Source organism: Pseudozyma hubeiensis (genome assembly GCF_000403515.1).
Source record: "Pseudozyma hubeiensis SY62 DNA, scaffold: PHS57, whole genome shotgun sequence".
NCBI classification, from domain to species: domain Eukaryota; kingdom Fungi; phylum Basidiomycota; class Ustilaginomycetes; order Ustilaginales; family Ustilaginaceae; genus Pseudozyma; species Pseudozyma hubeiensis.
In genome coordinates, this window is record NW_012133839.1 from 192,988 (window position 1) to 210,036 (window position 17,049).

General features: G+C 58.1%; 4 protein-coding genes across 4 annotated transcripts; 3 read left to right on the top strand and 1 right to left on the bottom strand.

Annotated features, from left to right (window-relative positions):
- Positions 1-867: 867 nt before the first annotated feature.
- Positions 868-8,544, top strand: PHSY_005954 (sensor histidine kinase/response regulator; the record flags this gene model as incomplete). The annotated part of the gene is made up of 2 exons (XM_012336558.1): positions 868-1,429; positions 1,631-8,544. The coding sequence occupies 2 exons, from the start codon at positions 868-870 to the stop codon at positions 8,542-8,544; spliced, it is 7,476 nt and encodes a 2,491-aa protein (XP_012191948.1).
- A 2,956-nt stretch (positions 8,545-11,500) lies between these two features.
- On the top strand, positions 11,501-13,715 carry PHSY_005955 (potential zinc finger protein; the record flags this gene model as incomplete). The annotated part of the gene is made up of 2 exons (XM_012336559.1): positions 11,501-11,986; positions 12,087-13,715. The coding sequence occupies 2 exons, from the start codon at positions 11,501-11,503 to the stop codon at positions 13,713-13,715; spliced, it is 2,115 nt and encodes a 704-aa protein (XP_012191949.1).
- Positions 13,716-13,833: 118 nt separating this feature from the next.
- Positions 13,834-14,820, bottom strand: PHSY_005956 (hypothetical protein; the record flags this gene model as incomplete). Its single annotated transcript, XM_012336560.1, has 1 exon — positions 13,834-14,820. The coding sequence occupies one exon, from the start codon at positions 14,818-14,820 to the stop codon at positions 13,834-13,836; it is 987 nt and encodes a 328-aa protein (XP_012191950.1).
- Positions 14,821-15,799: 979 nt separating this feature from the next.
- Positions 15,800-16,627, top strand: PHSY_005957 (hypothetical protein; the record flags this gene model as incomplete). Its single annotated transcript, XM_012336561.1, has 1 exon — positions 15,800-16,627. One exon carries the CDS (start codon positions 15,800-15,802, stop codon positions 16,625-16,627), a length of 828 nt encoding a protein of 275 aa, XP_012191951.1.
- Between the last annotated feature and the right edge of the window lie 422 nt (positions 16,628-17,049).

The window sequence follows — 17,049 nt, forward strand, 5'->3', positions numbered from 1 at the left end:
TGGCCTTGCCGTAGCCTTATACGACTTGACCAGACGCATTGCTCCTTTTACACACCTTTCTCTGTGTCTCGTCCTCTTTCCGCATCTCGCCTCATCACGAAGCAATGGAGAAGCCCACACGGAGAAAGAGACAGATTGCGTCGCTCAGGGTATGGCAGCTGCTTTCCAACACCCCAACGATGCGCGGGAGGTGCATCAACGCGTTGGATGCCAAATGGAACAATTCACAAAGAGAGTATGGTCGCGACGACAGCTGCTATGAGGCAGGCAAGCCAGATCCTCAAGGCCCTCTCTGCTGACTTGTTGTTTATAGTTAAGATATTTACACCTTGTCAGCTCGACTTGGACGCAAGCGGCTCCATCGAATCCTTGCTCAGCTGCCATCGCGCAAAGCAGCTGTGGGTCTCGCGGTGCCGCGATCGCACGTCTTCATTGGCACGTCAGATCTTCTTACCGCCGATCCCATGGATGCTTCGCAATGTTGCTGGCATCTAGAAACGAGTGGCACTTGCTGTTAAGCTTCGCATGAGCTGGATGGTCAGGGGCGAGTCGACCTCGCGGGGAACGGGATCGGTGACACTGCGTCTCTCCTCAAAAATCGACACAATTTCGCAGTCCGCTCTCATCGATCTTGCTTCGGTCTTCGTAGGTATAACTCAACTTGATGCATATTTATTAATTTATTTTCTCTTTCGACGTGCAAACATTACTGATATCACCGTGCCAGACTGTGATGACGGGAAACAAGATCTGACGCTGCGAGAGCAAACAGAAAAATAGTCCAAACAAGATGAATATTCTTAACACCGCATGGATGCATGATGCGATGGCTCCTGACTTGGGTGACCGAGGCCTAGACGGTGCGACATGGAAGTCCCAGTCGCGTCAGCTTTGCTACCCTCGAAAGGTTTGTCGCTGGCTCTGGCTTTTGAGTCTCCCGTCTTGATAGGCTCTCGTGGCGGCGCGACTGTGTGTGTCTACGCAGTTCTGCAACGCCCTTCCACCAACTACGAGCTGCCATTCCTCCACCTGGGAGACGCGCGCGCTCTCGCCCCTGATGCACAGCACACTCCGAAATTAGAAAGACGACCCTACAGCCAAGATGCAAGCGTAGCACACAGTGACGTCCTGCGTCAACGCAGCGCAGCACCGCACCAACGAGAGCAGCTTGAAGGCCGTCCGGAGCGTCGGCCAAGCCTGTGCTGCAGTTTGCCATACCGTTCTTCCTCGTCGTTTCCAACTCATACTCCCTTTCCACAACGACACCTTCTTCTGCCTCTTGTCGACCCTCGCCAGCATCGTCCTTTCTCTTCAATCCGTCCGTCGTGTCAGCATCGAATCGTCAAGGGCTCCTTCATATCTTTGTCCAGCTTCTCTCAGATTTTGCAGCCCGTTCAAAGCCATCGCGTCTTCGACATACTATCAGGTCGTAAGTATCCCGGGTGCTGCGGCCTTCATCGATCCAAGTACGCACCTCAAGCTGTTCCAATCGACACGGCTCGGCTGCTACCATCCTGTCCCTCAGCCCCGTGGTCTTGATTATACCGTCAGCAACATTACACTGCCTGAACGGAACGGCGTCGCATTACCAAGCCAATCCCCCTTCCAGCGTAGCATCTTGGTCATTCAGTATCGGCGTTCGTTCCTATCCGTTGGCAGCATTCGGACAGCACTACTCCCAAACTCCGACCATCAGGAACCGCCTGCACGATAGTCAACCGCCTCGACTGCCTTCACGATCCTCTCAACCCAGCCCTGCAAGCTGCCGCCCGCATCGAACCGCTAGCTGCCGAGCCTCTGCACACGCCTTTGGCTGCGCAGTCTCGAACGGCTTGGGCAGCTTTTCCGATCATGGAGCTTCCCACGTCTGCGTCGAGCTCTTCATCGGCTAAGCCGACGCTTTCGGCAGGGCCGCAATCCGACGCGACGACACACGTTTCGTCCGGATCCTCCTCGTCGCCTTCACCACACACTTCGTCGGCCGAGTCTGTGCCCGCGCGCAACAGTCATACAACGCCGCCTTCCTCCGCCTCGCCCAAGCTCAAGTCGGCCAAGATACGCATCCCCGCCTCGGATATCGACGACAGCAGCAGCGTAGGCTCCAACGATGCTCTCGTCGCCGCCAAGGTTCACATCAAAAGCGCCATCTCGTCCCCTCGCTCATCCGTATCCTCGTCCGGTGCGGTCCGACGCGGCGGATGGAGGGGCTTGGGCGCAGCCTCTTCTGCTTCGGCGTCACGCAGCTTCACACACAGCCACCGCGGCGAGACCTACGCCTCGTCCAGCTCCTCCGAACACGGCGCAGATGAGGCCTTGGCAGCCACGTCTAGCTCAAGCACGCACGTCCGTGCTTCCAGCATTCTCTCGGCGCCGAGCCCTCCCCATCCAGGCTCGCCTGTCCAAGGTGGTGGAGAGCTCGAACAAAGTTATCGAGACAATCCCCAGGAGCTATCCGTCGCCGATCACCCTGCTTGGCACAAGATGCGCGACCAGCCCGGCGTAGCTGCGCCCGGGACGCTCAGCTTCCTGCCAGCCGTATCAAACGTGCACTCGCTCGGTTCAGATCAAGGTACTCGAGACGACCTGTCAGAGACGCACGATGCTTCCGATCAACATCCTCATCCGCATCCCCCTTCTTTCTTGCATCCCTTCCAAGATACAATGTCGGCTGCCCCAGCGGACAACACCGTTCCCTGTCGAAGCGCCGCGTCCTCGATGTACGCATCTTCCGAGCACAATAGCGCACCGGCATTCGCCGACGGTGAGCAGACACCGCTGCAAGCCACTGAGCCCGGCGTTTACGACTGGGCCAACTTTGTGTACGCTTACGCGCGAGGACGCTGGAATCCCGGTCTCATCCCGCAACCTCCCGGCCAGTCGACGGCATTTCCGGGCGCACAGACCCACATCACGTCGACCGGCAAGCCAACCCCCGACGCTCGGCCCACAGCAGCTGGTGTGCTCAGCGACCGCAGACCATCGATCGAATATGTCATGCCAACCGCAGTGGCGCAAGGTGCCAAACCTGAGTCCGTGCCAGTCGCGCCCGAGCAGACGCTTCAAAGCCTCCCGTTGAGCAAACGAGGCAGCGCCGACTCGAAGTCCGTCGCTTCCCTACCTCTCGAGACAGCGGCAGACTTGTCCATGGCGAAAGGCACTCTCAACGAGAAGACGTCGCTGCCTTCGCTCCAGTACGTTACATCGCCGAACGATAAAGAGCGTAGCAAGCTCCAACAAAGCGTGCCTGGCTCGTCTGCGACCGAGGGCGTGCGCTCGAGCAACACCGTCGGCAACGTCGTTGACGCCAACGTCCTCGTAGCCCTGCGCGAACCTTCGGCGAGCATGTCATCCGTGTCCCGGAAGTCCACAGGCGCTGTCAAGGCCACGGCACTTCGCACGGATGACTCTGGCCGCAGCGCACTGGAAAGTTCGGACGACACACAGCCTCTTCAACGGGCCAAAACGGCACCCGAAGGCATTCCCACCAGCGGTACTCATGGCCAACTCCCTTCGCAACCGGAGCACGCAGGTCTGGCGCCCGATCTGCCTTTCGCCACGCGTCCAACAGCGGCCGAACGTCGTCAAAAGTCGGACACCGCGCTCGATGAGGCGCCAGATAAGGCGACCTCCGCCACAACAATCTTGGAGGACGAACCTAGCAAGCCTGTGGTGCGCACTCCGACCAGTGAGCTCCCCGATCCGCTTCAAGAGGCAACTCCCAGGAAAGGGACTATCCCCGTCGTCGAAGAGGCGGTCTCGCCAATGACGAAATCGAATATTGAGGATGCTGCCGCGAAACCATCGATCAAGTCCCGATTAAAACTCGCAGACGGCACAGGCAAAGATCCAACGAGCACACCAGCCGAGGCACCGTCCTTGCTAGATCAGAACGAGGCTCCGAATCCCGATCCGCTCGAAAGGCCGGGACCTACGCCGATCCAGTCCACCCACGGTGTTCCCAAACAGCCCGTAGTGTGGCAATCAGCGCCCGAGGGATTGTCCAGCTTCGCTGAGGCAATGTCGCGTCAGGCATCCGGCGCGGCTGCCGCGGACACAAAGTCGCCCCTCGCAAACGAGATCACCATTGATAACGTCACCGTTGCAGGTCTTCGTCGCGCTGCCCGTAGGACGAGCATGGAGAGATCGGTAGCTGACGTGGATCGTTATCGCATTGATGGCGGTCGTAATTCGAAGGGTTCTCTTGTCTCGCACAGCGCGAGCTTCCCTGGTAGCTCGCCACGGCCGTCCATGTCGGCTGCCGCTGGTCCGCGCGAAGGCGTCTTGGCGCTTCCATCGCTGTCTGTGGACGGGGGCTCCACTTCGACAGGATCGGCGTCTGCCTCTGCCTCGACCAACAATGGGCCTACCGTCAACGTGGCCCATTTTGTCGACGGCAAACAGAGCGGAGAGACTCGTATCGACCTGCGCGGGACCGTGACCAGCTCGGGGAGCGTGACAAGCTCGCCCGCGGGTGGTATGCAGGACCTCGATGGCGCTGTATCGGCTACCGGCCTCGCCCCGCACGAGGTCAGCGCCAAGGACGTCTCGCTTGCCGCAAACGCCTCTGTGATCAGGCCCAGACCCGTGCCGACCAGCACTTCTTCTCAGCGCATTCAATCGTACCTTGCAGCAGGTCGGCGCGTCGAGCTCTTCTATCGCGACTTTGGCTACCTTCCTTCAATCCTCCCGCCGCAAGAAGAGTCGCGTCTGCATGCACTCTCGCGTTACGGGCCGCCCAAGATCGCTGGCAACCCGAACTTTGAGAGGATCGCGCACCTGGTCAAACTCGTCTTCAACTCGAAATTGGTGCTCATCACGCTCGTCGGCGAGAACGAGCAGGTCTTCCAGACACAGATGGGAGGAGGGGGTGAGATAACGATCGAATCGCTGCAAGCGCTGGCCGGCTCGCGCAACTGCTCCTTCTGTTCGCATGCCATCCTTCAGGACAGCGACGAGCCCATCGTCATCTTTGACGCTGCTAAAGACTGGCGGTTCTCCGGCAACCCGCTCGTCCGAGGCTCTCCAGACATCCGCTTCTACGCCGGCAGCCCTCTGCGCACCTCGGACGGTCTCAACATTGGCAGTCTCTGCTTGATCGACGACAAGCCTCGCACCGAATTCGGGCCGCGCCAAAGACATACGCTCCGTGAATTCGCCCGTGTCGTGATGCGAGAGATGGAGCTTCTACGCGACAAGATCCAGTTTGGTATGCGAGACCGCATGCAGCGATCTGTTGAGCTTTTCACCAAGGAATGCCTGGAGATGGACTCGGAGGAGGGCGACTCGGAGGCGGTGGCCAGCGCTCAGGGCATCATCGGTACCCACAAGGTGTTCCAACTTGCTGCAAAAAGCATGCGCGAGGCGCTGCAGGCGTCGGGAGCTGTCATCTTTGACCTCTCACACTTCGAGCTCATCGATTCGTACGAAGAGGATTTTCTCCCCAGCGAGCTGGGCAACGGCACTAGCAGCAAAGTCTATTTCGCCAATGCGCCCGCGGCGCACAACGCGGATGCCGCAGCGTCGGCAGCGGGCGGCGGCGAGAATGACGTGGATTCCGACTCCGAGAATGGTGCTGCCGCGGACACGTCAGGCACGTCTCATGGCAGGGCACTAGCGCGAGATCGCTTCTTTGACGGCACCAGTGGCGTCGAAACGTTCAGAAGCCCCTTCCATTCGCCCAGGGGCGATCAAAGCGCTAGAGCTAAGCGCGTTCCCCCCATGAGCGTGCTCGGCGCCAGCGAGACGGACGGTGTGCCTCCGGAGCGTGGCGATTTCGTACCTCTCAGCCACCACGTACAGATGGCCGAGTTCCTGCGCGTGCATCGGACGGGCAAGTTTTATTCTTATGCGCCGCCTCCCTTCCGATCGTTGCTGCCCAACGGCGTGACGGGTCTTTTGCTGGTGCCCATCTTCGGTCTCAACAAGCAGCCATTCGCCCTGATGTGCGCGTACATCACCAGCTCGGAACGATCGATCGCGCTCGAGGAGCTGCAAGTCAGCGGTCTACAGTACCTGCGCGCGCTCGGCATGATCGTGCTGAGCGCTATCCTCAAGAAGGATATCATGCTTGCGGACAAGGCCAAAAGCAACTTCATCTCCAACATCTCGCATGAGCTGCGCACACCGCTTCACGGTATCCTTGCTGCTGCCGAACTGCTCGCAGAGACAAAGCTGAATTCCACACAGGGCTCGTACCTCGAGACGGTCGAGGCGTGCGGCAAGAGCTTGCTCGAACTGGTCAACCACGTGCTCGATTTTACCAAACTCAGCGGCAACACACGCTCGGGTCAACGTTCTGTCCAGACCAAGACCAAGTGCGACATGGTCAAGCTCATTCAAGAGGTGTGCGAGAGCAGCTATATCGGGCAGATGGCAAGGCAGGTCGAGAGCGCCTCTTCCGGCATCGGCAGTGTCTACGCTCCGCCAGTGGCCGGTGCGCCAGGCGACAGCAAAGCGCAGGCGCGGGCCAAAGCGGCGCGAGACAACAAGGTGGAGACGGTCATCGACATTGCGTTACGAGACGACGGCTGGCTGGTCAACTGCGACACGGGCGGCATCCGACGTGTGCTGATGAATCTGATCGGCAACTCGCTCAAATTCACATCGGCTGGATTCGTCCATGTCTCGCTTCGAGAGGTGCAGAGCTCCAAGACGCACATTATGATCGAGTTGTCGGTGACGGACACGGGTCGAGGCATCTCGCGCGCTTTCTTGGAAGAGCAACTCTTCCATCCCTTCACGCAGGAGAATCCCCACGGTACGGGTACCGGTCTCGGACTGTCGATCGTCAACAGCATCGTGCAATCGCCCTCTTTGAATGGAAAGATCGACGTCTGGAGTACCGAAGGTGAAGGAACCGAAATCCGAGTCACCTGCGAGCTCGAGCTGTGCGAGGACGACGATGTCGAGGGCCCCACCTACAAGCCTGCGGTAAACGTTCATCAAACTTACACGGTAGCGATGCTTGGCTTTGACGACTCGCGCGGCGATCAGGATCTGCGTCACGCGCTCGAAGGATACTTCCTCAACTGGTGGGAGTTCAGATTGTCGGAAGAGGACAGCGCTGAGGAACAGGCGAAGCGCAGCGATGTGCTCGTCATCAACGATGATATGAGCCTGCTTGAAAAGGTGAAAAGGCAACGCAAAGGCGAGCTACCACCAGTCATCTTCCTTACCGCCAGCCGTGGCGAGTCCGAGATCGCAATGGCGTGCGAGGATTATCACGCCGCCGGCGGTGTTGCGCGAATCTTGTTCAAGCCCGCTGGTCCAGCCAAACTCGAGACCGTCGTCGACTTCTGCCTGCAGTGCCTGGAACGCAAACGCTCGGGCGATCCCGTGCCGTCGGAGGAGACCAAGCCCACTACACCTTTGCCCTCACCGAGCGAAGCGGGACTGAAGCAGATGGATCAAAGCGATAGCTACTTTGCGCCTCGACACAGCCGACCCGACATTCACAGCCATCCTGGACACGAGCTTGGCTCTTTCGACACCAATGCTTCCATCACACCACGCGCCGATAGGGAGGCATCCGTGTCCGTACTGACGTCGAGCACGGCTCAAGGTGCCACGTCGAGAGCGACATCGAGGCAGGAGCATCCGAGATTGGCCGAAGGCGAGATCAGGGACATGCGGCGGCCCACGCTCGATGCTGGTATTGGGCGTATACGTTCGCACTACATGTCGCCCGATCCGCCGGGCAGCTCGTCGAACTCGCTGATCCGACGACACTCGACGGAAGCACGTATGGACGCCGGGCGCGAGGATGCTTCGGCGACGAACACAAGCAAGCCGAGCCGACCATTGCTGCCTGCGCGCAGCATCACGTATCACGAGCCGCGTCTGCACAAGCACGTACTCATGTCTCCGATGGGCGGCCGCGACGGCGACGGCGACTCGTACTTTGAACGCGTGCCGACGCCGAATGCGCCGCTTACGCCCAACACGCCAGGTTCGACGGTGTCGCTGGAAGGTGGAGATGGAGCGGTGCTCAAAAGTGTACTTGCATCGGGTCGCAGCGGCAGCAGTCTGGGAACGGGGGTCGGCGGCGGCGGCGCCTCTCGGAAGCGGATGCAGATCCTGTCGGTGGAAGACAACGCGATCAATCGCAAGGTGATCGCGGCCTTCTTGGCCAAGTTGGACGTCGATTTTGTGGAGGCGATGAATGGCGAAGAGGGCATCACGCAGTTCTCGCGCTACCCGCCGAACCACTTTGACGTGATCTTGATGGACCTCTCAATGCCGGTGATGGACGGTATCACGGCCATCGCTGCGATCCGCAAGATCGAGCTGGAGCGATATAACAGCGGCAAGAGCGGCAGCAGCAGCACCGGCAGCGGCGGCGGCGGCAGTAGCCAGACGACTACTTCGAGCCGAGGCGGAGCCAACAAGCCGCCTGCACGACACCGATCGAAGATCTTTGCGCTCACCGGACGCTCGACGGATGAAGACAAGCGACAGGCGTTCCAGACGGGCGCGGACGGGTACATTGTAAAACCGCTGAGCTTCAAAGTGCTCTCGTCGCTGTTGAGGATGCTGATGCGTTGATGCGGACGCGCCGATGCCAAAGTCTCGACAAGTCGCATTGCCAAACATAACACACACATACACAGAACTATCACACATGCATCTGTTTGAACATGTCGCATTTCGCTATAATTTTACTCTCATGTCACTCAGCTTCGTGTGTCTAGGTCGCCATGGTACATGGAGTGGGGGCTGGCAAAGTCGACGTCTCGTTCAACGCCGTGACTCACGATTTACGTCGAACGTTTTCGCACATGAGAAAGGGGGGTCGAGGTGTGGATCTGTCGATGCGGAGTCGGCAATGAGAGATGAAAGAACTGTCCGAGATTTTCGAGCGCTCTGTGCGTCAAGCTTGGTTATGCCTCGAATTAGGAAGTCAAAGATGGATCAGCTGAGCGAAGGGGGGTCGTGACCAAGCTGGCCGGATGAAGGAGGAGAGACAAACGGCAAGAGTGGACGACTTGAATCACAGCTGCTCATGCGGTCGGGCCGGCTCGAGCCGGATCGAACGAGGTGTTGGCGTTGCATCATGACCCTGCAGATCGGTTCTTTGAGACCTTCTATCGCCTGAATTCCAGACGACGACAAGATGGCGAAAGTGGAATCTAGCCAAGGTGTCGATCATTCGTTTGTGGAGTCTGACAGCTACCAACTGCATCTCGGCAAAGAAGAACGTCGGGTGTTAGGTTTCCAGGGAGCGGAATCGTGCATCACGGAGTTGTGTTACGGCAGATATGGGAAGTGTTCCGCATCCGCGTCCTAAGCGCTGCAGCCTCTCTGTGTTTGCCATCCACACCCTTGATGACCCCGAGCGGAGTTGCAAAAAGAAATAGTAAAAAATGATATTCGACAAAACAAGAATAGAAAAATGGAAGCAGGCCAGTAGCGAGACAGACGAAAGTGCTCGACCCGGAGCGTTCTTTCTCGCCCACGTCTGAAACACGCTGTGGGTAAATCTCATTCAGGGACTCATCATTTGAAGGATCCGATCTCCCGTTGCCTGCCGAGGCCAGCCACACCATGGCACGCCTCAAGCGCAAGATCGCGGCCTGTCTTTTGAGGCTGCCTGCTCCGTGTGTGCTCGTGCAGCAGTCGACGGAGCAGCAGCAGCAACGTGTCGATCATCGAACGAGTGAACCTGTTCAGAACAAGCTGTACGGCACATGCATCTCGGTGGGAGGAGTGGATCAGAGCGCATCGGATGCAAGTATTTCTGCTCGCTTGCACATGTGCACCGCGTCGTCGGGTTTGACCTTCTCGCCGGCTGTAGCAGTTTTAACGCTCGCCAGAAATATGATTTTCTTTGTTTAAAGCTTGGCGTTCCCTGCATCGCGCTTTGCTGTTGGGACTGGAATCGGTTCTGAATTTCTTGATTTTATTTTGACGAGGGATTTCACACACTTTGGCCCCTGCACCCTGACCCCGGTCGGTCGGTGAGAGCCGTTGAGTTTCATCTGCAGACAGCTCGGATGCACGGGAGCAATTTGAGTGGAGCCTGCGTGCGTGCGTGCATGTGCCTGCCCCTGGCTCTCTTCTTTGCTGCTGTTCCTTCACGCTGGGATTGAGAAACGCGTCTGGTCGCACTGTTCCCGCACCCTGCGGGGCTCTGGCAGGTCGAGGAAGTTAGCCGACGTGTTGTGCTGCCGCACTTTTCTGCCTTTTCTTTTGGTTTTGGCTTGGACCGCTCTGTGCCTCGGCATCCGACACGGCGGTGACAGTCGAGCAGCCAAGCAAGCAAGCAAGCAAGCAAGCAATCAATCATCAAATAGTCGAATCGTCAAGCATTGTGTAACTTGACTGGCAATACAACAGTACTCCGTGCTTGGCCACGGACGCTTTCGGTCGAGGCTCGAGTCTATTGTTCTTCCTTTGGCTCCTCCTCCTTGTCTCTCCTCCTCTCTTGCCGCTCCGACACCTTCGCTGAACCTCTCTTTTTACCTTTGGCAGAGTGACACAGGAGTGCCGTCATTATCCACTTCCGAGCTCTGCTTCCCGAACACCGACATCAACCCCCACCGCATCACAACGCACAGCACAGCACAGCACGCCCTTGTCCTCGACCTCGTCGGCCCACGCTTTTCGTGCTGCCTCTCTTGTCGCCACGGCTCCTCCTCGACTGTAGGCCCAAGCACGCATCTGCTTCTGTCTTGCTCCCTTTCTCGAACTGCCGGTACATCGTGCAGATCTTGTGCGCCGTCTCAACGTCCGCCCCGCCCTGCCTCAGCCCACACGCCGCTGCTTCTCAGCCCGTGACGCCAGCTCGGGTCTGGATCGTTCATCCTTTGTTGATCCTCAGCATCGTCCATCTTGTCGTTGTTTGTTGTCAATCTTCCATCATCCTCGTCCTGCCACAACTTGGCTTCGTCGATATAGCCGCAGTACATCTCTCCGCCACATACAGAGCACCCATCTCTCTCGTTTGCTCCGTCTGCTCAATCCTCCGCCGCGATTTTGGCAATCGACACAATCACACCTTGCCGCCCTCCAGCTTATCACACCGATCGACTGCCTCTCGCGTCCAAATCGGTTGCCCTGCCAGCATTGCTTCGCTTTCGCTCTTGATCCCGACCGCAAACAACATCACCCTCATCACGATCACGCTACACAAGTCACATCACACGCAACTCGCGATTCGCTGAGTGATCGTCTGGCTATCCATCACACCTGCGAACGGCACTTCGGTCTGAGCTCACTTCAGCTAAATTTCTGGCAACGGATCACCCGACCGCCTCCTCTCGCGCATATCACGTGCTTACTGCGACCAGCATAGCGCAGTCACAGTACGATACCAGCTCCCTTGGCATCATCGTACCACCGTTGCTCTGCTTATTCTTTGCCTCTGTGCTGCGGCCTGCGTCTCGAACCGAAATCTCCAGCTGCCATGACCTCCGTCTTGACAAACGTGCGCAGTCATTTTTCGCAGCCCGGCATGTCAAACGATCCTCGTTACCAATATGCCGCCGATCTCTCGAGAGAGATGCATCCTTCCACCTCGACATCCACCTTGACCCACATCGACCCCGCCGCCTCTTCCTCCTCCTCCAGCACCATGTCATATCCTTCTTCGTTCGCGCTGGCAGCACCCACTCCAGCCACCAACTTGTCCTCAGCCCCCTCGTCCTCCGACGTCGCCTCAATATCTCAACCCTCTCTCATCACATCCTCTGGCTCGTCTTCCAATCCGAGCTCCATGTACTCTTCCGCAATCATCCCATCATCAAAAGCCTTTGACTCCGCTCTCGCTGCCTATCCCGCATCTTCCGCCTTGGTAGATCTTTCGGCTTCTTGCCCTCCAGAAGGTCCATCCTTCTCCACCACCGGCTTCGATCCCGACCTCGCTGCTGCTTCCCTTGCACCCATCTTTGGCACAGCCGATTCAACACTCATCGACACATCCGCGACTCCCTTCTCGTTTCCAGCGCTCCCAGCGTCGCTTCTGGATGAGGCACCAGAGTACGAATACGTGAGTTCTTGTCTATCCCCATCTGGTCCAATCACAACGCTTTGCATCCGCCACCATGAGTCGCGCCTTGCTGACATATTCTTCTCATCCACGCTCCAAGTCTGTCCACACGCGGCTCAACGTCTTCGAGGCATCTGAGTATGGCGAAGTTCCCTCCTTCTCATTCGCCGACGATGGCACTCCTCTACTCGACGCCGCTACAGAATACGGCCTCTGGTCAACTGGACTCGGCGGTCTTGACGACGGTAATCTCGCCAACTCGTCTGCGTTTCCATATCCTCACGACGATCTTGCCGTCCTCGACAGCAACAGGCTCGACACACAGCCAAGAACCGCCGCTCACTTGGATCTCTCCTCGCGACCCGAGAACTCGTTCGGTCCCAGCCAAGAGGTTGTCCTCGCGCCTCGCAATACCACAACACTGCCACCGCCAGGTGCAGTCGGCGAGGGTCTCGTCTCGGGCGCCAACAACCTGTCGGGCCCATCTGCTGCTGGTCTCGTCGACTCGGCGCCCTCAGTTCTCGCAGCTGGGCCAGCAGCCAGCCAGATGTATCAGCGACCGCACCAGCACGCGATGGCGAAGAGGTCATCTCTCGAGGGCGACGACTTATACAAATCTCAGGCAGGCCCTTCCCGTGGCCTTCACAGGTCTCGAGATGCGCATTCGGCCGCCAACTCTCCCTACGGACGTGGTCGTCCAGCTCTCCATCCTCAACGCAGCTTGCACAACCTCCCGGCTGCCGCGGGCTTCTCGCCTCCAGAGCTCAACCCGGATCTTCGACGCCTCTCGACCGGAGGAGGAGGAGTCGGCAACAGCGGTGTCGGCGCCGTCCGCGGTCCTAGCCGCGACCCGATGGTGCCCAGCCAGAACGTGGGACGCGCGCGTCTCATGAGTTGGCAGAGCGGTCGAGCGTACTCGGGCGAGCAAGAATGGCAGCAGCAAGCCAACTTTACCGATCCCAGCATGGGCGCAGCTGCGGATGCTGGCCCCGCTGCTGGACCACATGGCATGCCCGACGCACTTGGAATGCAGTCGGGTGGTATGATGCCGCCATCCCGATCGTTCAGCTACAGCATGCATCAATCCTCGTCCGGCTTCAAGCCACACCACGGCATGAACCCTCATCAGAGCGACATGATCAACGCGCTAGGCGACGCCATGGACGCACGCATCGACGTCGACGGCATCGCAAAGTGCCCTTACCCGAACTGCAACAAGACGTTCGCCAAGAATCGTTCGTACAACCTGAAAGCGCATCTGCGTTCGCACTCGCAGCTGAAACCGTTCGCATGCTCGGTCTGTCCGCGCGCCTTTTCGCGGAAGCACGATCTGGAGCGTCACAGCCGGGTGCATTCGGGCGACAAGCCGTACGTGTGCGAGATTTGTGGGAAGGGCTTCCCGAGGAGCGATGCGCTGCGCAGGCACTGGAGGGTGGAGAAGGAGTGCGGGGACAAGGCGGCCGAGTTGGAAGCGAGTCAGAGCCTCACGAGTGTGCTCGGCGAAGGGTATGAAGAGAGGAGTCCGGATCAGCAGAATCATCATCCGCTGTACGGTGCGCCGCAGCAGCAGGGTGCAGCTGGCTCGATGGGAGGCTTCGCGCATCACCAGTACCAGCAGCAGCAGCGGCCGCAGCTCCAGCAGCAGTATTCGAGTCAGTCGCTGCAGGGTCAGCAGCAGAGGGGTTGGGCGGATCAGCAGCAACAGCAGCAACAGATGAGACGTGCTTAGTTTTCTCTTTTCGGTGTATACCCAAGAATGGGTTCATGCAATGGTATTCGAAGGGTCTTACAGAATGGGGTTCGGTGACGGTGTGTGCGAGAATACAGTGTTGCAGGAGTGAATGAGTCTAGTAGCGACTTCGTTTGGCGGGTGGGGCGGAGGGGTCGTCGTACGATCTTGGGTAGTTGGAGGGGGGAGGGTAGTCTCTGTAACCGCCGCGTTGTTGTGGTGGTGGTGGGGCGAGGTTGTTTCTTGGAGGAGGGTTGTTGAAGCCGCCCCTAAAACCACCACGTTGAGAGAAGCCTCCGCCTCTTGAGTTGCCTCGGAAACCGTTGCTGGCGCCTCTGCCTCTGAAGCCGCCGCCTGATGAGGGGTGGAAGCCTCCTGCGGAAGGTGTTGGGTCTGATGGTTCTGGGGCCTTCTTTGGTTTTCTGGAGTTGCCACCTAGACCGCCACCCAGACGCATTGGTTTCCAATCTTTGACGGTTCTACCTCGTTCCACATCTACCATGATTCGTCGACCGTTGATCTTGATGCCTTCGGCGTCTTTGTAGGCGGCTTTCATGTCGCGTTCTCTTTCGTAGGCGATGAAGGCGTAGCCTCTTGATTTGCCGGTTTTGTCGCGGACGAGTTTGATGGATTCGATGGGACCGTACATGTCGAATTCCCTGTGGAGGTCTGATTCGGAGGTATCGTAGGAGAGGCGGGCTAGGAAGAGGGTTTTGTACGGGTCGGAGGTGGCGTCCGGGTTGGAGGCGGGAGAGTAGGTGGAGAGGTGGTGCTGTTTGAGGGAGGATTTGGAGGAGCGGGATTTTTCGAGTTCGATCTCGCGCAGGGTTGCGCGCGAGAGAGTGAGGGTGGATGAGGAGGAGGTAAGGGCGATGTCGTCGGTGGTCTCGCCCCGGTCGGCTGTTTCTTGTTTGACTCGCTCGAGGAAGGATGCTACGCCGGTGAGGGGTGACTGGACGGTCTTGCGGCGAGAAACGCGAGAAGGGTCCTTTGGAAGTGGTGCAGAGTGAGGATCCGGATCAAACCGTCGGATGGGTGCGACGTATTCGAGTGGTGGTCGGGGTGCGAACAGTCGTATTAGGGATGGGGGTAGGAGGTGCGTCATGATGTGAATGTGCGAGGATTGGTGCGGCGTGAGGTGAGCGTTGCGGCCGCTAGTTGAGTTCGAGCGTTGCTAGGGTAGTGATTCCGGAAGGTGGTTCGCGGTGAGTCCAGTGCGCTGCCGCCAAGGAGCAACGATCGCAAAAGGTAGGACGCAGAAGAATGCGCGACTCGAGATGCTGATGTGGTTCGATCGTGCCAATACGAAGGATTTCCGAGAGCCTTCGACTGTATCGTGAGCTTGGTGAGGTCACCGCGAAGCCGCTTTGTTGGCAATAGGACGAGAAGGCACGAGGTTAGGATTGGGAAGGATGTTGTGTGTGTTCTTCATGAGCTTCGGCTGCAGCCCGCTTTCCGAACTTTCTGACACGCCAACATTTTCGCTCGCATTTTGACCGTTACCAACTCAAAGCTTAACAAGCCGAGAATAAAGCAAGGGAATGAAGTGAAGCACAGGTGGAGTGTGGAAATTTGGCGGTGATCGACCTGGAGACTTTCGACTTTCCGGGCTTCGTAGGCTCAGCGTAACCACGAACAACGAGGAACGCGCAGGCCACCCTTTTACACAAAGACTCCACACCAACACATTTCCACGTACCTTCCCCCGTCATCCCTCACCTACCTCTTGATCGTTTCGCACAACGACTGCACCTTCTCACACGCATCCCATTCCACCATACAGGCTGCATCAATCACAGTCAAGGGGCTGGACTCCAGTGCAACACTGCGCAGCCTAGCATAAACTGCTCATACTGCACCCTTACTGCTGCTCTCGCTTCGTGAATACGGCACGACGGCTTCAGCTTGAACCGTCCGAATCGAAAGATTGTACTCTATTAAGCGCACCTAGCTCTCAAAGGACACCGCACATCACCCGCAATGGCATCGCAAGGTACCGGATACGATCTCTCGGCGAGTACTTACTCGCCAGACGGCAGGATCTTCCAGGTGAGTTTCATTGCCGAGGAGCAATGACGATGGCCATGCAAGAGGCGAGAGCATGCTGCGTTCAAGTGCGGAGCTACCGATGCTGTCGCTTGGGCTCGCCAGCTCCCTTGATGTTTGTCGTGATGCGTAAACTGACATCTCAATCGCACCCGGACCCTCTCTCCGTCTCGCTTCAACAGATCGAATATGCGGCGAAAGCAGCAGAAAATGCAGGCACCGCCATCGCCATCAAGACCAAGACCGGTGTCGTGATCGCCGTCGAAAAGCTCGTCCAGTCTAAACTCCTCGTGCCCGGTTCCAATCGACGTATCTTCAACGTTGCACCTCACATCGGAATCGTCTCCGCAGGACTCATCGCTGATGGCAAGCATCTCGCCACCCGCGCTCGATCAGAAGCCGTCTCCTACCTCGACAACTATCGTTTCCCCGCACCCGTCAAAACCCTCGCCGATCGAGTCGCCTACTACGTCCAGGCCTACACACTTTACTCCTCGGTACGACCTTTCGGTGTCTCGGCCATCATTGCCGGGTTGGACGACAACAAGGGTCCCCAGATCTACATGATCGAGCCCTCGGGTGTCTTTTGGGGTTACAACGGGTGCGCGGTAGGCAAGGGCAGACAGTTGGCAAAGACCGAGATCGAGAAGTTGGATCTGGACAACTTGACGCAGAAGGAGGCGGTGGAGGAAGCGGCAAAGATCATCTTCAAGGTTCACGACGATGCCAAGGATAAGGACTTTGAGTTGGAGTTGAGCTGGTGTGGTCCGGAGAGCAACGGCGTTCACACCAGTGTGCCGGAGGATTTGAGGAACGAGGCGATCAGTAAGGCGAAGGAGGCCTTGGATGATGAGATGGAGGATTGAGGTAATACGAGTGATTTGATTCGAGCAGAGGAGCAGATGTGCGTTGTTTGACTTGTTTGTGCGAACCGAGAGCGGTTGATTGTGACTGGGCAAAGACGGCGGACGGGAGGTGGGGAATCGCCACAAGTCGACATCAGCACATTGGAGAGGCAGGCGTTTTCCGCCGAGCATCGCGGCAGCGGCGGTTGCTGGTATCGTCACTGCCACACTGGGTAATTTGTAGCACGGATGCAACGGGTGCGATCGCGGATGCGAATGCTACAAAACTCACGGCAGAGCAGGTTGTGATGGTGGGGAAAGGTTCCGCCCCAACGCGGAACCGCCTTCTTCTGCGCCTCGACCGCATAATCTTGCTCTTTCTGCCTCGTGTGTGCGCAGCTGTCGTTCCTAGCTTCGGTGACTTTGACCGAATGAGAGCCGAT